The sequence below is a fragment of the Marmota flaviventris genome, chromosome 4 (genome assembly GCF_047511675.1).
Source record: "Marmota flaviventris isolate mMarFla1 chromosome 4, mMarFla1.hap1, whole genome shotgun sequence".
In the NCBI taxonomy this organism is placed as follows: domain Eukaryota; kingdom Metazoa; phylum Chordata; class Mammalia; order Rodentia; family Sciuridae; genus Marmota; species Marmota flaviventris.
This window is the reverse complement of record NC_092501.1, coordinates 125,043,741-125,065,733: the sequence shown is the minus strand read 5'-3', so window position 1 is coordinate 125,065,733 and position 21,993 is coordinate 125,043,741. Positions and strand designations below refer to the sequence as shown.

Here is a 21,993-nt window from a genome sequence, read left to right as displayed (position 1 = left end):
GCTGCCAGTGATGGAGCGGTCCCTGGGCTCTCGCTGCCACCGCCGTCGCTGCGCCCCGGTCGTGCTCCGCGAGGACCCGGCGTCTCTGCGCGCCCGCCAGCGCCTCGTTGCTGGGCTTTCCGTACCGGGCGTCCCGCCGCCGCCCCACTCACAGCCGCGCCGCTCCGGCCCCAGCCGCGGCCAGCGTTTTCTCCCGGAGCAGCCGCCGCGAGCCCAGGGGGTTTGAAAGGGTCCGCGGGGCGCGGGGGGAGGGCTGAGCGGGGCCGGCTGGGCCGGAGAGGGAGGTTTGAGCGACACTGAGCTCGGGGCTCGCCGGCGGCAGCGGCGCCGGGGGTGGCGAGAGCAAGGCGACACTCGCTCCGCTCTGCCTTCGTGCAGTGTGACCGGGAGGGCTTTGCAGCGGCCGCCGCCGCGGCGGGAGGAGGGGGCTGGGGTGGCTTCGGAGTTGGCCAAAGAAGGTGGGCATTTCTTGCTTTTCTCCCCCCCTCCCCTCCCCTCCCGGGCTCCCCCTCCCTGGCTCCCCCTCCCTCCTGCCCCGCACCCACGTGAAGCGGAATATAAAGGGGGGTGTGAGACTAGAGGGGAGAGTGAATGGCGGAGGACTGAAGGGGGCCCCCCCTTCGGGTCCCCGGCCGCCCTGTTCACCCTCGTTCATCCTCCCTTCCCGAAGCTCGCCCTCGGAGGCAGAAGCGGCCGGCGCTTTCGGCTGAGGAGGAGGAGGAGGAAAAGGAGGAATCGCGCCGGGAGGAGCGTCAGGTCCCGTTTTCTTCTCTGGCGTTTTGAATACAGAGATTACGGTGCAGAAGGAAATTGCACTCGCCTCCTCCGCCCCCTGGTACCCAACACAATGCACCAGCCGCCTGAGTCCACCGCCGCGGCGGCCGCCGCTGCAGACATTAGTGCTAGGAAGATGGCGCACCCGGCAATGTTCCCTCGAAGGGGCAGCGGTAGTGGCAGCGCCTCTGCTCTCAATGCAGCAGGTACCAGCGTTGGTAGTGCTGCCACCACTTCTGAGGATTTTCCGCCTCCGTCGCTGCTCCAGCCGCCGCCTCCTGCAGCATCTTCCACGTCGGGACCACAGCCTCCGCCTCCACAAAGCCTGAACCTCCTTTCTCAGGCTCAGCTGCAGGCACAGCCTCTTGCTCCAGGCGGAACTCAGATGAAAAAGAAAAGTGGCTTCCAGATAACTAGCGTTACTCCAGCTCAGATCTCTGCCAGTATCAGCTCTAACAACAGTATAGCAGAGGACACTGAGAGCTATGACGATCTGGATGAATCCCACACGGAAGATCTCTCTTCTTCCGAAATCCTTGATGTGTCACTTTCCAGGGCTACTGACTTAGGGGAGCCAGAACGCAGCTCCTCAGAAGAGACTCTGAATAACTTCCAGGAAGCTGAGACACCTGGGGCAGTCTCTCCCAACCAGCCCCACCTTCCCCAGCCTCATTTGCCTCACCTTCCACAACAGAATGTTGTGATCAATGGGAATGCTCATCCACACCACCTTCATCACCACCATCATATTCACCATGGGCACCATCTTCACCATGGGCACCATCATCCATCCCATGCTGCTGTGGCCAGTGCATCCATTCCTGGAGGGCCACCCTCAAGCCCAGTGTCCAGAAAACTCTCTACAACTGGAAGCTCTGATGGTGTTATGCCAGTTGCACCAGCTTCTGCTGTATCATCGAGTGGCTCACCTGCATCTGTAATGACTAATATCCGTGCACCAAGTACTACAGGCGGTATAGGTATAAATTCTGTTACTGGCGCTAATACAATGAGTAATGTTAACATTGCTGCTGTGAGTAGTTTCAATCCTAATGTGACAAGCAGCATGCTTGGTAATGCTAATATAAGTACAAGCAATATTCCTAGTGCTGCTAGTGTAAGTGTTGGGCCTGGAGTTTCCAGTGGTGTTAACGTGAGTATCTTGAGTGGCATGGGCAATGGTACTGTTTCTTCCTCCACTGTTGTTAACAGTGTTCCTAATGCAGCTGCAGGGATGACTGTGGGATTGGCTTCAAGTCAGCAGCAGCAACAACCAACAGTTAACACATCAAGGTTCAGAGTTGTGAAGTTAGATTCCACTTCTGAGCCTTTTAAAAAAGGTAGATGGACTTGCACTGAGTTCTATGAAAAAGAAAATGCTGTACCTGCTACAGAAGGTGTGGTGGTAAATAAAGTGGTGGAGACTGTAAAACAAAACCCGACAGAAGTGACTTCTGAGAGGGAGAGCACTAGTGGGAGTTCAGTGAGCAGTAGTGTCAGCACACTGAGTCACTACACAGAGAGTGTGGGCAGTGGAGAGATGGGAGCCCCTGCTGTGGTGGTGCAGCAGCAGCAACAACAACAACAACCACCACCACCACCACAACCAGCTCTTCAAGGTGTGGCCCTCCAACAGATGGATTTCAGTAGCACTGGTCCACAGAGTATTTCAGCAGTTAGTATACCACAGAGTATTTCTCAGTCACAGATGTCACAAGTACAGTTACAATCTCAAGAACTGAGCTATCAACAAAAGCAGGGTCTTCAACCAGTACCTCTGCAAGCCACTATCAATGCTGCAACTGGTATTCAGCCATCATCTGTAAATGTGGTTGGTGTAACTTCAGCTTTAGGTCAGCAGCCTTCCATTTCCAGTTTGGCTCAACCCCAACTGCCATATTCTCAGACGGCTCCTCCAGTGCAAACTCCCCTTCCAGGGGCACCACCCCAACAATTACAGTATGGACAACAACAACCAATGGTTTCTACACAAATGGCCCCAGGCCATATTCAATCAGTGACTCAAAATCCTACTCCAGAATATGTACAGCAGCAGCCAGTTCTTCAAACAGCAATGTCCTCTGGGCAGTCCAGTTCTGCAGGAGTGGGAACAGGAGCAGCAGTGATTCCTGTGGCTCAGCCCCAGGGTATCCAACTGCCAGTCCAGTCCACAGCAGTCCAAGCACAACCTGCAGGGGCATCTGGCCAGCCTGTTGGCCAGGCTCAAACAGCAGTGTCTGCTGTACCTACTAGCACTCAAATTGCAAATATTGGTCAACAGGCAAACATACCTACTGCAGTGCAGCAGCAGCCCTCTACCCAGGTTACACCTTCAGTTATTCAGCAAGGTGCTCCTCCATCTTCACAAGTAGTTCCACCTGCTCAAACTGGGATTATTCATCAGGGAGTTCAAACTAGTGCTTCAAGCCTTCCTCAACAATTGGTTATTGCACCCCAGAGTACCTTGTTAACTGTGCCTCCTCAGCCACAAGGAGTAGAACCAATAGCTCAAGGAGTGGTTTCACAGCAGTTGCCCGCAGTTGGTCCTTTGCCCTCTGCTAGTAGTATTTCTGTTACAAATCAGGTTAGTTCAACTGGTCTTTCTGGAATGCCTTCTGCCCCAACAAACTTGGTTCCATCACAGAATATAGCACAAGCCCCTGCTACCCAAAATGGTAATTTGGTTCAAAGTGTTAGTCAACCTCCCTTGATAGCGACTAATATAAATTTGCCTTTGGCACAACAGATACCAATAAGTTCTACTCAGTTCTCTACACAATCATTAGCTCAGGCAATTGGAAGCCAAATCGAAGATGCCAGGCGCACAGCGGAGCCCTCCTTAGTTGGCTTACCTCAGACTATCAGTGGTGACAGTGGGGGAGTGTCAGCAGTTTCAGATGGGAGTAGCAGCAGCCTAGCAGCCTCTGCTTCTCTTTTCCCGTTGAAGGTGCTACCGCTGACGACACCCCTGGTGGATGGCGAGGATGAGAGGTAAGATGCCATATTTCTGCAGATGTTCAACAAACTCGAAATTAATCTATTTGGTAGAAATATGTATGCACAAAATTAATGTAAGGTGTTATATTGTTTTTAGTTTGGGTGAAAATGCATACTCATGGTAAGTTTTATAGAGCAGGAGTGTTATGGAATGATTTCAGAGTGGATAGGAAATAGTAATATATAAATAAAATTCGTCAGAATAGTTAGGTTGAGCATGTATTCACGTTAAAAATAGATTTTGGGGCACCAAGTGGTTTTTATTATTTATAAAATGCTTTTTAGAAGATTAATTATGAAAAAAAAGGCTAAATTCTGTTAACCCACATAATTATTCTTTTGAGTCACTAAAATCCTTGTGATCATCTCTTTGGTGTTACCACATTTGTTCTCCCTTACTAGGCAGCCCTTTTTCAGTTCCACAGTGTTTGATCTTAGACTGTGAAAGATACTGTTACCTGCTTTTCCTAGTCAGACACTGTAGGAAAGATGACCTAATCTGGGTTATATAGATTGCCCACATACTGTAATTGACCAGCTTTTGTAAACTTAATGGTCACTTTATCAGAACAGAAAAGTAATGGGAATCTTAAGTGTTTTTTTGGAGGAGGAAGGCATACACTCTCAAAATAACTCAATTTATCTTTGATGATAGTATGCTGTACATTTTTCCTTTTGCATAGTAGATCAAGGTGGTAGCCATTTTAAAGAATAAGTCTTGCAGGATTGAATTTATACAGACATGAAAATAAGATGTTCTACTAATATCCACCTGTTCCATTACCAAAAATTAAAATGCACAAAACCTAAAATACATTATTAAACCAGCATTTTTTGATTAGATTAGAAATAATGTGCTAGTAACACGAATAAAATTTTATCTGAAGCTCACTGGCTGGAAAATTCATGAAGTCTTTCATATTTCTACAGTGCTTTAAGACCTACTTGTTTTTTTTTTTTTTTTTTTTAAAGGAATGTTCTTTTCACAAATATGTCAGTCTGTGACTAACCTTGATCCAAATATCATAAGAGTTATGAAAAGACTATTTTCACTGGAATTTTGAGTAAGCATGCAAGATATTTAATTATTTTAGTATTAGTTGGAGGGTTTTGAGATTGCAATTCCATCAAACCAGTTGAAGCATTTATATTTCTATACATTTATTTGTGGGGTTCACTTTGGGACAGTCAAGCAATTAATTTAAGAAAAAGAAAAAAAGGCCCAATGTTTGAGGTTTTCTTTTTTTAGTTTAAAAAAGTTGTAAAGACATGGTTAATTGAAACAAATTAAAAATCTTATCTTTCAAGATTTTTTCTTCTAATTGTCATATAATTAAAATCTTGTTATTAACCAAATGTATTCTGCATCCTTGTACTTTAAAAGATAGGTATTTCCTTAATAGTTCTCTTATAGTTATTGTTTAATCTTCAGTTTTATCTTTATCATTCTGATTCTCATCATAATTTTAATTTAAAGATTTACCCCAATTATTAATGTTGGATAGATAAAAAGGACGTGATCTAGGCGAAGCTCCTATAGAAACAGGTATTTTGTATACATGCTAAATTTAGAGAAATGAAAGGCAACCACACATTATGATTTCAAACCTGCTATAATTTTGTTAATTCCCCTTTGTGATCTCCTGCCTTGACTTTCTTGTCTTTCCCTACTGTTCATAGGGCAATGATAGGGATTTCCAAAACCTGATGTTCCACACCAAGTCAAAGGATGCTGCTTTAAACTAGTTTTTCCCCCCCTCTGGGGATACAGTCCTGGTTTAAAATATGAGCACAAAATTATTTGCTAGATGTTAACTGAGATATAGATTAATTAGGGACAAATTATGTAAAAAAGTTTGGAATAGTAGAAAGAGACAAGAAGAAATGTGATGAAATATTGGCCTAAAGTAACAAGTTGTTTTCAGAATGTACTCATTTTGAATTTACTATGTATTTGAACTTTTGTTAGTTTATCTAAGTTGAGTCATCAAAACTGGAAAACTTGTTTCAAAGATATCCTTCAAATTCTATAAAATCAGTGTTTCACCTTTAAAAACCTATAAGGTCAGACAGGATTTTATAAAAGTGTGTGTGTGTGTATATGCATATGCCTTTTTTATTGTGTCATTCCAGATAATTTTTTTATTGCTATAGTTTGGAAAAACATGTGTTATTTTATTTAAATTTGCCCTGGGAAGAGGATTTGTGTCACTTGCATGTTTTAGCTTTGTCACCTTTAGTCAGTCATGGGAAAAAGGGTACATTATCATTTTAGTATTATAATGCTAATTATAAATTTTTGGTAGTAGAACAAATGAGAGTGGTTGTTCTCTAATCATCTTTTGTAATAATACTCTAACATTTAGATGTTAAAATGTTCAGTAGACATGTGGAAAGTGTTTTTTGTTGGCTACTGTAAGATTTTAGAAAAATCAATCAAGGCATTAAGATTATGTATCTTTCAAAACATCTTTCTTTTTTTTTTTTTTTTTTTTTTTGTACTGGGGATTGAATGCAGGGTCATTCTACCACTGAGCTACATCCCTGTCCCTTTTTATTTTTTATTTTGAGACAGGATCTCACTAAGTTATTGAGGCTGGCCTCAGACTTGTGATCCTCCTGCTTCAGACTCCCCAAGTCACTGGGATTACACACTTGTACAAATGCCTGATCTTCAAAAAGTCACTCTCATTGCAAAGGTCTTGACTTCTCTTAGCTTTTAATGTGAACCATTCTCTTTACAAGAATGGGAAAGTGTAGTTATTTCGCTCTGATATATAGTATTTTGTGTTTTGTGATTTGTTACATAGCCTCTTATGTGAAATTGGTCAAACTACTGTTCACCCTTCAAGATTCAACTCAGGTATTTTCTCTGAAGGATTCTTTCCCCAGGAGATGTTGTTTCCTTAGCACTTTTTAATGTTCCTCTATTTAAGCCCTGTATACATTCGATTATAATTGTTTACCAGTCTTTCCCATAAGAGTAGTTCCTTAAGGGCAGGTACTAAATATTTCTTGAACAAATTAATGAGCAGATCTTTCTCTGCTTTTCCAATCGTGATATAAAGTTTATATTGTCATCTTAAGCACACTGTTAGAGATGTAGGTGCATAATAATTTATGCAGAATGGATTAAAATAAATAAAATGACTCCCTAACTTCTTCATTGTTCCTTGAGGTGAATTGATGTATATTTTCTAAATACAGTACTCAATTTATAGTAGGTCTTCAAATATTTATTAAAAAGGAATGAATGTTTTCTTACCTATAATATGTATTTTGCCTACATAGCATCAGTTAAAACCCTTTGTTTAAAGTTTTTTTAAAAGATATATATGTGCAGTTGAAACAAATAGTTTACGTGGTTGTCCAAAATAAATAAATGAAAGAGCTTCTGCTCGCTTACTTCCCCAATTTCCTTTCCTAGAAGCACTTTTACCTCTTTTAGATTATTGTGATATTACCTCCTACTCTCTAATATGCTTGTTTAGTAGATACGCAACATAGCTTGATGGTTAGGAGCATGGAGACTCCAGAATTAGACCTTCTAGGTTTGATCCTTCCCCTGTCATTGATTAATTTTATGTAACTTTGGGTCTCTTAAACTCTGTGTGCCTCAGTTTTCTCATTTTGTAAAGTAGTATGTCTCAGAGTTGTTATAAGAATTAAATGAATTTGGAAAACCCTTAGAATTTTTTCTGACTTTCAATGACCTAAATGAGTGTTTGTTAAATTAAATACTCCTTGCTTTGCTTTTGATTTTCTTACTTCTTGGATAGAAAATGAAGATATGCCCAGTTGGTAATTCTTCTTATAAAGGCTGCTTCTTTCCAATATTATATCACTCTTGATTATTCAATATTCTTGTAAAAGATGACTACTTTTCTCATCCAGAAAATGTCCTGTGGTTGCTTCCCTCTTCCTACCCTATCCCTACGTATGTAGAATGTGGAAATGTTAGGGAGTTCTCCCCTCCTGAGTTTATATTTATCAGTATAATCTGTTTTCTCCAAGTTGCCCCACTCCTCCACTTTTGTATGGTTTGGGCTCTACCTTGCTTCCTCAAACATCTGGTAATTCTTGGTGTGTGCAAGTGCTTAAGTGTAAGAGGACTAGAGAGGTGATGAGAAATTTTCCATGCTGCTTGTAAACTGCAGTGAAGTGGCTGGAGGCAACTGCCTCCCCCCCCCCCCCCCCCCCCCCACTTAGTTTTTCTCTGTATTTATCACTAATTCTACATTTTATTAGATGTCTTAATGTCGACATCAGGTATTGTTACCAATTTCATTTTCCTGAGGAAGTCTTTCTCATAACCTCCATTCTGGACTGATTGCTTTCTAGGCTTGGTATACAAGTATTGTAGGATTCCCTTCACTTTCTCCTGTGTTTGATTCCTGTTCTCCAGTGACCAGTGTTGTCTTCATTCTTGATTTACTTGATGTTTTAAAATGGCTTCTGTATACTCCGACACTTGTTTAGTTCTTTGGTTAGGTAAAGAATACTAGGTGGGAAAATTATCTTATAGTTTTGTACTGTTGCTTTCTAACATGCAAATTGCTTTTGAGAAACCTAAAGCCGTTTTTATTTCTCATCTGTTGTATGTGACCTGTGTGTTTTCCTTTTTCCATTTTTTTTCCCTCTATCCTCATTTAATAAATTTGTGAAAGCTCTTAAGACTTTGTTTCTGTTCAGAAATTTTACCATGTGGGTCTTTCATGGGTCTATGTTTATTTGTGTGGTGCTGCTGAGTATTTGATACGTGTTTTTTCAGTATGGAAACATCTTTTAGTTCTGGGACTTTTTCTTGATGAGAATTGTTGATTACTTTCCATTTTTCTTTCTTCCATTTTCTTAAACTTATTCAGTGGGCCTTCTTGACTGGTCTTCAGATTTTCTGTCTTGCTCTATTTCTATTGAGTTCTCATTTTTCTTATTATATATTTAATTTCCAAGAGCTTTTTTGTTGTTGTTGGTATTTGTTTATTTTTGTGTATTGTTCTGGTTTGATAAGGATAGTAACTTTTTCTTAGCTTTCTGAGTATATAAATATTAGTGCTCTTTTTGTTTTGTTTTGTTTTTAGTTTTCTGTGTGGTCTGTTTTCTCCAGAGTTTGTTTTTCTTTTTTACTTTGATCTTTATCTTTGGATAGCTGGTAACTGTGTGTAAGAGTAAAGAATTAAAATACTGGTTGGAAATTCTTAGGCTTAGCGAGGCTTGTCAATTGTTGGTTTCACTCTATGGTAACCTGGCTGGGCCATTTGGTTGAGGGATTCCTGATATCATGCATGTATTTCCTCCTAATTGATTAGATGGTTGTAAGAAGACTTTCCTGATCTTGCCTGGAAATGAAGGCCTGTCTTCAAGCATTTTTGGTGGTAGTGGAGGGAGGGGTTTAAGGAGAAATGGAGTAAAAATTCTTAGGGAGTCTTAGCATCCCAAAATACATTTCTTCACTTAACCTTGTTTTCAGTATATTCTCCTACCTTTGCCAGGCTTTCTTGGTCCTGAGATCTTGTGTTTTATTTTCTTTAGACAATATACTTTGGGTTTTTTTGTTTGTTTTGAGTTGGGAGAAAAAGTTGCTATCTGTGGGGTTGGTTACAATCTTCCTTATTTTAGGACCCTTTCCCCTACCCACATCCTGTTTCCTATGAATGTGATACTGCTAATTCCTGAGCCTTTGGGGGATTTTGCAGTATAAATTGGGTTTGTTCTTGGTTTTCTCCACTGTTTGCTGAAGATTTCATTTTCTAGTGTTTGCTAAGTCATTTGTCACTCAACCATCTGTTTTCCAGCTTCTAAATTTTTGTTGCTCTTGTTCCCCACCCCTTTAAAAACTCCTTTTCTGTTTTAGTGGAGCTTTTGGGGGGAAACGGTGGGAAAAACAAAGGAGATGTATGTTTACTATTGTTACACATCTGTTTCAGTGGTAGAATGCTGTGCTATTAAATGTAAATAATGATCTAATCTTAATAAAGCTATTGCACTAAGATGTGATCTATAATGAGTAGTATACATGAATTTTAACAGTGGAATTGCTTAGCTAAATCCATCATTAATAAGGATAGTGCATAACTCAGTATTGTATTCATAGATGATTAACAATGTTAGATTCAGTAAATGTTATACTGAAACACTCAGCCTTGTAAATTAAGTTTTTTTTTCTTATTTTACTAGTGAATAATGAAATTTACTGAGTGTATTAGAGAGGCCAAGTGAGTTGTCTGAGGTTGAGTATATACCAATAAAGCTGAGCTAAAGTTCAAAGCCATCTTTCCAATTCAGAATTTAGTGCCATTTCTACTACTACTAATAAAGCCAGCAAGAAGGCTGTTGACCATAAATAATATTAGAGTGGTTGAACTTGAAAAAAAAGAGCAGGCTTGATTGCTTTAATATAAATGATGGAGTTGTCATGGGACATTATGTTTTCCTGTAAACTCTTGTTCAGAAAAAAAAGTGGGTGGGTAAAGTTATCACAGTGGAGTGCCTGCAGCAGGCAGTCAAATGTCAAGTTAATTTGGACATGTTATTTTGAAATTTGTATGAAAATTGTCCTTTTAGGAAAATCATTTAAATTTTCTAGTAATGTAAATTCATTGTTTTTAAACATTGGCTTCAGACTCTCAAAACAAGTAGATGTTGTTTATTGTTTAGAAAGTTTAAAAATATGAAACTACAAAGCATAACCTGTTCTGATGCTGCAGTATCAGAACCCTGGTGGTTGGTTTTTGCTCTGTTACTGTTGTTAAGCTTGTATATGTCATGGTATAATATGCTTTATGGTTCATTAAAACAGCTATATGAGAGGAAATGTTAAAAGCATCTTTACACTATTTGAAAAGGTTAATTTGTATTGAGTTTGAGAGTCTAGATTGAGTAGTTTCCTAGTCTCACAAGTGCTTGAATGCCTTCCTCCCCACCATTTCTTCTTTACCTCTCTTTTTGACCAAGAATTCTTACTTGATTTTTTTTTTTTTTAGTAGAGTCATTAGGCATAATTGACTTTAGTTCCTTCTTGAAAATTCTTTCACTTTCTGTAATAACCTTCTTTGTTTTTTCCCCACCTTTCTGGCCACTTCTCTTTAGTCTCTTTCAGCTTCTTCTCTCTCAGAAACTAATAGTTTCTTTGAATGTCTGAGTCCTCTTCCCACATACTATCTTTTCCCTGTTCCCAAAGCTTTAAAGAGGATCTTAATACTGTGGACTCCTGAATGCATGCCACTAGTCTAGCCTTTTCTTCTTACCTTTGGATTTACAGTCATCTGTCTTTTAAACATCTCCACATTCTCCTCAGCCTCTCACTCTCAACAGGTAGTAAATTTATCCCTTAATTACCTAACCCATCACGTATTCTGCTTTAGTCTTCATTTCTCTCTCTCCCTCTCTCTCTTTCTATTTTATTTTGAGGGACTTGTGTTGTTCAGTCTGGCCCCAGCTTGCCTCAGCCTTAGGTGTAGCTGGGATTACAGTCATGTGCTGACACCCTGGGCTAGTTGTCTTTATTTTGAACATCAGATTTCACTTTAGAAACCCGAGAGTCATTCTTCATAACCTCTTTACCTCAACTTCCATAATCTGACCATTTCTTCAAATTCATCTTGAATTTACCTTTCTTCCATCCCTACTGCCACAGCTCTAGTCTGGGGTAACAGTAACTCTCACTTAAAAGTACTGTGTGCACATATGCGTGTAATAGCTTCTTCATCAAGTCGGCTACATACATTTTGCCTTTTTCTAATATAATTAGCATTAGAATTGTTATAGTAATATAGTATGTTGCTGTCAGAATGATAGAATGAAATATATTTTTAATTGGGAGATTGAGCCTAGGGGTGCTTTACCACTGAGCTATCCCCAGCCTTTTTTTTTTTTCCTCTCCCACATTTTTGAGAAAGTATCTTGCTAAGTTGCCTGGACTGACCTTGAACTTGTGATTCTTCTGAGTCACTAGTGTAGGTGTGTGCCACCACAGCTGGCTGAAAATGATAGGCGTAGAGTGGAAATCTCTTCTGTGTAACTCACTTGCTCAAGTCCCCTTGAAGGCTTGCCATTTGTTTCAAGGTAATTACCTTCTATTTCTGTTTATTCCTGTTTTCATATTGTGCCATTTTTCTCCATTCTACAGTCCAGTTGCTCTTGACCTTTTTTCAGAAAGCTGCTCACCTTGCCTCCTCCTAGATCTTTATACATGCTGTTCATTAGCCAGGACATTCCCCTATGCCATCTCCCATTCCTGTTTAAAGCTTAACTATCACTTTTTGAGAAGACTCAGGATATAGCAATTCAAACTTAGGTTCACATTAAAGGTTCCTTATTCTTTTCCTTTTTAATGCTATTACTATTTGTAATAGTAATATTTGTAGTGTTTTTTTTTTTTTTTTTGCGATATCTGATTATTTTCAGCTGCATGAATCGGGATGTTTGCTTTGCTACTACAGGCCCAAAACCTATGCCAGTGCTTAATATATAGTAGATACTCAGCAAAACCTGGATTAATAAAGAAAATAATTGTTACTATTGTCATAAGAAAATCAGGGAAACATCCAACAAAAAGAAAAGCAAGGGAAACATCCCTTTAAAAAGATTATCCCAATCTTTTGAAAGATAAGTTCTTTATAAATGATCCTATAATACCATCATTTTCCCCTTTAATAGAGATTACTGAGAATAAATTGATTTATTTTTTGCTGTTTGTGAGCCAAAAAAAAAAATGATGCTTAGTTGGATATTTTTAATAAGAATTTTGTTTTATATTTATTTTTTATTTATTTATGCTTATGCCGATAAAATTTTTTTAACTTGAATGAAATTAGAAATTCATTTATTTAAAGATTGGAATTAGTAATCTTTCTGCTTTTGACTGTAGCCATTTCACATAATGACTTTTTTCATTACTGTTTATATTTATTAATATATTCTAAACATAATGATTCTTAAATATCTTAAGTACTACCTTGGGAGTCCTTTGATGCAGTTTCAGCTGTTGATAATAAAATTTATTAAAAATATAAATACTTAATCTTGTAAAATAAAACTTAAATTTTTTTTAACAGTTTAGTTAAACATTCAGTAATTGTTTAAATTTTTTGAAATCTGTTTTACTTATGGTCATTTTAGTAACTTGTTAAACTAGTAAGTTAGGTATTTTACAAAAGTATCATGAAAAAGGTGATCAGAATTACCACTAAACTTTATTGATTATCTTTGGATACTAAACTTCACTTTTAAGGTTGGAATAGTTAAAACAGAAGGGAAAATGATATTGTCATGCAGCTATCATCAGAGGCTAGTTCTGAGAGTCTTGTTTGTGGACATGTTAGGATTAAATCTGGTAGCTTGGTATAAAGTAGCTGATTGGGAGGTTTATTATGACTCGATTTTTTTTTAAGGATTAATTTTAGATCATGGTGCGTGGTATTGGCTTAATCCATGGAACCATAGAGTGAAGGGTTCCTCTGAACTTCATGTAGTTAAGACAGATGAGATAGCTAGCATCTTGTTTTTCCAGGCTTTCTAGATTGTTTTTGTAATATCAGCTGACTACTTAGGTTGAGGAACTTTTGATGTCCTGTGTATATTCCTGTGTATTCTTTTTTGAGTGAATTATAGTTTGATTTATAAAATTGCTGATTGTTGATAAAACTTAATTCTCACCTCATCTAGTTATATGATTCCTTTAAGTCTTTTTGAGTGTATTCACAGGGTAACATAGCATACTGACTAGTTAGGTATGCTTCAGAGGTATAAACATGGTTGAAATACTATCTAGATGTATATACATATGTAATTTGCTCTATTACACATGTATATTTTTAGTTCTGGTAATAATAACACTAGTTTTGCATGATTTCTCTGGATTGTTTTTTAACAAAACATTTTGAAGTAGATTATGTCCTCTTGAGTCCCAGCAGTCTTGAAGTTGATAGGATATTTTTGTTCAAGTTTGATAGAAGAAGAGACTCAGGTTTGTTTATTCAGTCTATAATTAAATGACAAGTTCCTACTAGGTGCTATGTGCCGTTTAACTTGTTTGTAGACTATTAACAATTTAGCAATAGTAAAAGTAGTAGGAATAGTGATAATAAAGAATAAAATGGTCGAAAATGATATTGCTTGCTATTCTCCAAATTGTTCTAAGCATTTATATATATTAACCTATTTAATTTTCAGAGCATCCTTATTAGTTGTATCATTATTATCACCATTTTATAGGTGAGGAAACTGAGGATAAAGTGATTAAGTATCTTATTCAAAGTCACATAGCTATTAAGTAGGAGCTGGGATTTAAATCCAAGCATTCTTATTCTGGAGTCTGTGCTCATAATGACTTTGCTCTTTTGTCTCTGTAGCATATGATCAGAACCAGGATGTTCTGTTTCCTTAAGTCAGTTTAAGTGCTTTGGGAAGCACTGGGAACTGAAGTGAACTTAAACTATTCTCTGTTACTGTGGTAGAATACCCGAGACTGGGTAATTTATAAAGAGAAGGGGGGGGTGGGGTTTGGACTCATGGGCCTGAAGTCTGGGAAATCTAAGATTAACAACTGCATCTGGTGAGGGCCTGGTGCTGCTTCAACTCATGGTGGAAAGCAGAAGGGCAAACAGGTACAAAGGGGTAAAACAGGAGGGGCAGTTTTACTTTGTAACAACCCATTCTTGTGATAACTAACCAGGGAGAAAGGCATTAATCTTTCTTCATGATCTGATCTCATCACTCTTAGAGTTTCTTCTTCTCAACACTGTCACACTGGTCATCAGATTTCAACATGAGTTTTGGAGGGGAAAACCAAATTCAAACTGTAGCATACAGATATTTCTGAAGTCATTATATTCTCAAAATACTTGTTCTTGTAGTTCATAAGGTGATGTTAGGCGTATTTCTGTACTCAAGTATATAAGCTCCACAAGAACAATGCACTTACCTGCTATGCAGTATAGCAACTATTTACATATCATTTACATTTTATTAGGTATTACAAATAAGCTAGACATGATTTGGAGTATCCAGTAGGTGTGTGTGGGCTGAATGTAGATACTCAGGTCTTGGTATCTGCAGTAGGGTCCTACAACTCCCGTGGACACTGAGGGAGTACAGTAAATAGATTGTCATTGCCAGTCTCTCTTAGGAAGGGAAAAGGGGAGGTATTATTTCTAACTATCCACTAGGAATTCCTAGGTCTACCACAAAGGAAGTAATGTAGATCTCAAATTATTTGAAATATGGAAGTATTAAATTATCATTAAAATGTGGGTGAATTGATAATTTTATTGATACTTACAGTGCCATAAAACTTTTCTTTCTTTCTTCATAAATGCCTTTTTTTCACTTTGTTATTTTAAAAACATAAGGATCTATATGTGCATATCGTAAGTTATGCAGAAAGGAATATACTTTCTAAATTTTATTTTAAAACATTTCTCTGTAAGCTGCTTTAAATATTTTAAGGAATGACTTGGGATAGAAATTCAATACATGGGAAAAGTACGACAAAGTAGGAAGTGATAAGTTAGGAGAGATACTAGTAGAGCAACATTGAGAGTCAGAGAAGGTTTAGGATCACATGCTTGAGGAGGAGACATTTGAGAATAAAGTTTGATAGCACCGAGGATTAGTAAGTTATTGTAGTGAGAAAACAAAAAAAAAGTATAAGGAGTGTTTACAGGAAAGAATATAAGACATCATCTAAGTTAGTGGGAGATGGAATACGAAGTATAAGGCTAACTTCGAAAAGCCTATGTAGTTCTCTGGTAGGGTACTTGGTTAACATGCATGAGGCTGTGGGTTCAGTCCCTAACAGTGGTGAGGAAAGGGAGGGAAAACAAAAGCCTTAGTGGTAAGATTGAGAGGTCTGGACTTTATTGTACATGGAATCATGGAATGGAGATTGGTTCCTTTGTTTTGTGCTATGTAATGGCCTGAGCAGTGCTGTGTTTTAGGAAAAATCTAGTTCTATATGGAATGCCTCATTTGCTTCCTTTCTGGAATGGAGAATGGGGTATGAGAAACTCAGTAAATCCTTTTTCCTCAGTCAGTGATGGACATGGAGGCACATTCACTTTGTTGAATCTGAGGTAATGGTTTGAATTGGTGACTTTGGCCTCATTAAAGAAAGTAAAGGGTAAGGAACCAGTTCACAGGCGGTAACATTGTTCTTATCTAGAGGTTAAACGCTGTTAACCTAATTCGTTGGAGCACAGCTCTGGAAAATAAGGGCCTCAAAAAGTGCTTAAGGGGCTAGGGATGTAGCTTAGTGGTAGATTGCTGGCCTAGGATGTATGAGGCCCTGGGTTCAGTCCCTAGCACTGCAAAAGGAGGAGGAAAATAAAATGGCTTGAGATTGCTGTCTCAAAATAAAGCTGTGTGGAACCTCCTGCTCTCCCCCCTGCCATTTTTTTGCATAGCATTTCTCTGATCCTTTTCTGAACTTTCTTTTTTCTTTTTTAACATTTGTCTTACATTTGCTAGCTTATCATCTTAGGGATAAAGATGATGAGAGGGAAAAGAAATGGAATTCTGAAGTACTTTAGGTGACATCAGGAAACAAGTAGCATATATAGTCTGATATGAAGTTAGGTGTTAGACACTTTAAGGACACTTCAAAGAACTGTATGCTATTGAATGTTTACTAGTTGAAAGCTAGATGATGTTTGGTTTGTTCTTTCCAGGATGTATGGATATCAAGAATAAATTCCAATAATGTTAATTACCGAGCCATGGATAAGTATGAAGAAACTGTTTTAGTTGTATTTTCCTCCACAGTAGCATTTAACCATAGATGAATCACTTCACTTGTCTGTATTGTATTTTTCCCATTCTAAATATGACAAATGCTTCACATTTTCCTAGCTTTTAAGGTAGTAAGGTTATTCCATCGGATATTTATAAATGTATATTATAAATAAAAGCTAGATTTCTACCTACAGAAATTACAAAGAATATTTGTAGTAATATTCAATAGTAAAATTAGACATCCCTAATAGATGCTATGATTTAATATTATTCATTGAGATGAGGTCTTCCTTTGTTCCCCAGGCTGGCCTCAAACTTAACAATATTCCTGGCACAGCTTCCCAGGTAGCTGGGATTACATGTGTGTGACACTGTACCCAGCTCTAATTTTAATAATTATTAACCATGATTTTTATTTTTAGTTAAGTTTCTGATGAATAAATGACCTATCGTTTATTACCTGTTCTGCATAGGATTTTGTAGGTAGTTTCTGACGTAGATACTTTGTTATAATTATTTTCTTTGAAATTGCCATTTTTAGCATATTAAATCAAAAACTATATCAAGGGAAACTGATGTCTCTCATGTTTTTAATCCTTTTTAGAGAACTGGACAGACAACCCAATTTCTTCTAAGGAAGTTTTTATTGATGCTTAATATTACATTAATTTTGTTTTCTTGATTGTGTTTTCTATATAATTTTGTTATGGTATTTTTTGACAGCTATTCTTTTTGTTGAGGAAGTAGTCCCATGTTTTAAAGGGAAAAACTGTTGCTTTTTGAAACTGGTGTTCAGCTAACTTTTAAGTTATTGTAGTAAGTAAATTTATTTTAAAAAATGTGCTGCTTTGTAAGTTATCTTTTTTGCTTGATTATTATAGTGTTCTGAACTGCTCAGATGCTGATAACCCATCCACTGACTCTTCCTTTTCCTCTTTTCAGGCTTTTTTTGAGATGGGGGAGCTATAATTTACCTACATTTTTCTTTTAGAAACAAGCAAGGTGCCATGTTTTTAGTTGTTGCTCTAGTTTTTTGTAAAATCTTGAAATAATGGATTTGCCGATTCCCAAGCTGTTCATCTTCATTGTGTATTATTTTCTTCCATGGGAATCCACCAAATATCAGTTATTTTCCGAAATGACAGCGAAATGTGTATTTGTTCAACTGATATATTCTATTATTAGGAATTTGATGAATTTTGAGGTTCCATGCAGGAAGGGTGGGTTCAGAATGAGAATATGGTAATGAGAATTTATAATATGCCATACTGGTTTTCTACTTTTATCTATTTCCCTGGAACTCATAATAATGAAAACCCATGATATCACATACTGATTTTTTTAAGGAAAACATTTAATGCTTATTGAAGTTGTATAGTATTTGAATTAGCAACTAGATTGACTCCTTTCTTTTGTAAATTTATACTAAGATTAATAATAAATTCATGTGGGACCTGAGAGGCCTAAGAGGGGATGTTTCTGAGATTTCTTTTATAGTTTTAAAGTGAAGTTAAGATGATTTGGTTACATAACTACTAAGTGGTGGAGCTGTATTAGTATTTCATTAGGCAGTTTGATTCTTAAGCTTGCACTTTTGACTACCTTTTGCAGATATCCCATGTCCATTGATAAGTAGTCTTTACCCTAAGAACATGGAGGTATTTGACCCTATAGTCTTCAGTAATTCCTTGGGGTGCTATTTTATAGAGTTCTCTGGTGATTGATGTTTCTGGTGATGATTTTTTAATTTCAATTATAATTTGTTTTCTTAGTACATTTTCTAGGCAGTTTATACCCCCAGATGGTTAAATTTCCAAATTTATTGTTTAAGTGTAAACTTTAAATTTGGAGAATTTGCTGAAATAGAATCAAGTTCAAGAAGAATAGATAACTGTAAGGACCCCAGTTTTATGATATGAACTATCAATAAATCAGGTTAGTAGCCTTCTGTTGGTCTCAGTTTTTATCATAAGCTGTCCATACTTAAGACATTTTCTTTAAGCTTGGTGTCGTCAAATTACATTAAAATATTTTAAAAAGCAGAAACCTTGGCTGGGGGAAATAGCTCAGTTGGTAAGAGTGCTTGCCTCACATGCATAAGGCCCTGGATTCAATCTCCAGGGGGGGGGAAAAAAATCCCCCCCCCCCCCCCAAAAAAAAAAACCCTTTAATTAGTTGAATCATAATAGCACATTTTATGACTCAGATCTTTAATTTTGAGTTGTTACAGTTTATATTCACATCACATGCTTGTTATTGGAACAAGAAAGTGCTAATTTATATGAATGCTTTAATATTCAGTTGAAAAATAGGATTTGCCTTGACTTTTTGCTCATTATCCTGGAAGGGTAAATTTATTTATTTTTTTTCTCTAAGATAATTGCATCAGGTATTCTATTCTAGATTTTTACAGTAGAGCTCCTTTCTTTCATTTTCATTGTTTTTCCTGATTCATTTATAAACATTGAGGTTATTGAAAGAAGCAGTTAGATCTTTTCTGTTAACTATAATGCAAAAAAAAAAAAATCTATCTTAAAAGATATAGTAGCTTTGCTTATCATTTAATAGTAATATGGTATGTCTTATTTACATGTTTAATAATTTTTACTTTCCACTAATATAAAATAGCCAAAAGCCAGCAAATTTTTTTTTAACTTCTGATACAAGTTGATTGCATTTCTAACATTGTATTTATTGAGTTTGTTTTCGACAACCTAAAATTGCTATTCTCCTCAATACACAGGCAGTTGCAGAAAAGTGAGACTGTTTTAACTGAGTTACCTTTTGCAAAATGGGCAGGCTGAGACTCACTTTGTTTTTTTTTGTTTTTTTTAAGAATTTCAGTAATCTTTCTAGTTCTAGTCTGATTCTTAGTCTGAGGATCATCTACAAGTGGCTTATTAGAAGTTGTTCCAATATGTAAAAACAAAAGCTTTTAACAGGTGGATACTTTGGCCTAACAAATTCAAATTGTGCTATATTGAGCTTATGAATATGGGACTTAAATACTCTTAGACTCTTTTAAAAGCTGAACATATGAGTAGGGCAGAAAAACTAAGAGAAGTAGAAAGGGAGTAGAAGATCTTAAAAGCAGCAGAAAGGAAAGAGGTGGATTGATAATTTGTTAAAACAATTGGTATAGTCCCTCAGCGACTATAAATTTATCAATATAAATTATTTTAGCAAAAGCACCTGAATTAATTCAAGAAATTGTTTGTTAGTCTGGAAGACTATTTATAATACTTCTGCTATTTTCTGTTACTGTGATGGAGTATTTATTCTGGAAATATTTATTGAATGAATGTTATATACCCAGTACTTACGAGAGGTATTGAGGATACAAAAAAAAAGGACATGGTTTTGGCCTTCAAAGTTTTAATACCTTGAAGAAACATCATAAGATCTTGATATGCCTTCTGAATAATCCAAATTAAGTTATAATTATTACTCAGTATATGGCATATATAATAGCTTATCTATTCAGATTAATTGATTGAACCAAGCTGTAGATTAATGAGCATAGAGCATAATGAGGTAGAATTTAATAAGCATTAGCTTTGCTGTCAGACCTGGTATAATCTTATTTCTTCTACCTCTTCATTGTGTGGCCTTCGTAAACGAGTTAAACTTTCTAGCCTGATTTCCTTATCTGTTATGTGGGAATACTACCCCCTTGCACTATTTGGGAGGATCAAAAGAGACAAGATGTGTAATTCACTTAGTTCAGTTATTCTTGGTAGTTCCTGTCAATGGTGGCTGCTCTTATTGTGTTAAAGAAGAGTGGTTCTTTTCTTCAGCACCATAAATTAAATGGAAAGATTGCCTAAATGTTCAAAGACTCCTAAATGAGTGATTCTGTGTCTTTGTGATATTTTTATATAGCCTTTCTTAGCTGGAATTCCATAAGATAATTAATCTGCATAGAAAAAGAGTGGCTACTTTCTCACTTAAAAATAGATATATCTAGGACCATCATTCAAGATGCATAAAAGAAAAGTGAATTCATTACATACAGTGGAGGTATTAGGAATTAATTCTTTTGCCAAATTCCATGCTGCTGGGGCTGTACTATATCTATTTGAAATTTTTAAATTCAAAAAACAAAAGTTTATACCTTTCCTCTTTTTCTTAATGGGGAACAGGGTACTTAGAAGAGTGTCACATAGCAGTTTGTTAATGTTTCAGAATAGAACCATTGCCTGAATCAAGTGATTTTCAAACTTTTTCATTCTAAAGATTGTTTTAGATGGGCATAATGCCTTGAAGACCATCTGTTCCATGCTTAGTCCCATATGGGACTGAAAACTATCTCCTTAGAATGAATGGGATTAATCAGTTTGTTTTTAATAAGATAATGAGTCAGTATCTGGTATTTAAATTTCAAAAATTCATTGAACTGGATTTTGAAATTGAGTGTAAAGTTTCAAAACTGGTATTTCTGTAATACTGGTTCTTCAAGGGGGAAAAATGTTCTAGAGCTCAGGAATTATTATGCATTATCTTTGAGGTTGACACATTAGTTTATTGAAGACTAAGAGATTCTGCAAAGACACAGACAATTTTATTTTGTTGACTCCTACTTTTTTCATCACATAACAGCTATTTCTGACTCAGAGAACTAGTGTTCCTTAAAACACACATTGGGAAATGTTAATTTATTTCATTTTATATATGAAATGTCCTGAGTCATGTAGTCAAGTGATGGCAGGCCTCAATTGAGCCCATCTTTACATTTGTTATTTCACTATAACAGTTCCTTTTCTGTTTACCTCCCTGTATTTTGTAAGTGTATAGTTCATATTAGAAGTAAAAGTATAATTGTTATCATATGAGAGTGTACCAAGCAGACATCTGGCAGACATTTAGAAACATGTTTTGAAAAGTACAGCATTGACATATTCGCAGGCATAGCTAATTGGCCCTGTCTTTGTAAATGGTTTGTAGTTGTTAGGGATAGACTTTATGTGTGATAGTATATTCCTGAGGGAAATCTGTAAATAGGTTAGAAGGAACTAGTTTAACATGATAAATTATTCTAAGATAGGGAAACTAAATCCAAGTTTGTTTTATGCTCCAATTGTCACCAGTATAGAATGTTCTACTAACTTCACTTTCTGTGTTTCTTATGTTAGACAGTTAAATCTTGTTATCATTAGCTTATAAAGGAGCCAGTTGAATCTTCTTTGTCTACTATTTATTTGTTATGTATGCTTATTTAAGAAATGGATTATGAGAGGAGTACACAAGGGTATGTCAAAATCTGAGGAGAAAAATTGAAAAATTAGTCCTATGGGGGACTAAAATATTTATTACAGGTGAAAATGATGATTATTTGAGATGTTTCTGAATATGTACTGGTAATTATGGAAGGAATTCTTGGCTTATTTGGGAATGTCTTTTAAGATGAGCTATCATAAAACTACAGAAGTTGTAAAAGTACTAGCTCAATTCAAATTTTGAAGAGGAATGAAAAGAGTTTTTTTTTTCCCT

General features: G+C 36.9%; 1 protein-coding gene across 5 annotated transcripts in view; it reads left to right on the top strand.

Annotated features, from left to right (window-relative positions):
• Positions 1 to 257: 257 nt before the first annotated feature.
• Tsc22d1 (TSC22 domain family member 1) overlaps positions 258 to 21,993 on the top strand; it is a 114,622-nt gene continuing 92,886 nt past the window's right edge. For 2 of the 5 annotated variants that reach the window (XM_071611486.1, XM_071611484.1), the window contains exon 1: positions 258 to 3,765. In XM_071611486.1, coding sequence (XP_071467587.1) covers positions 848 to 3,765 — 2,918 coding nt within the window. In that variant the 5' untranslated portion in view covers positions 258 to 847. The remainder of the gene's footprint in view (positions 3,766 to 21,993) is intronic. The other 3 variants (XM_071611485.1, XM_071611487.1, XM_027928785.2) reach the window with 2 other exon arrangements.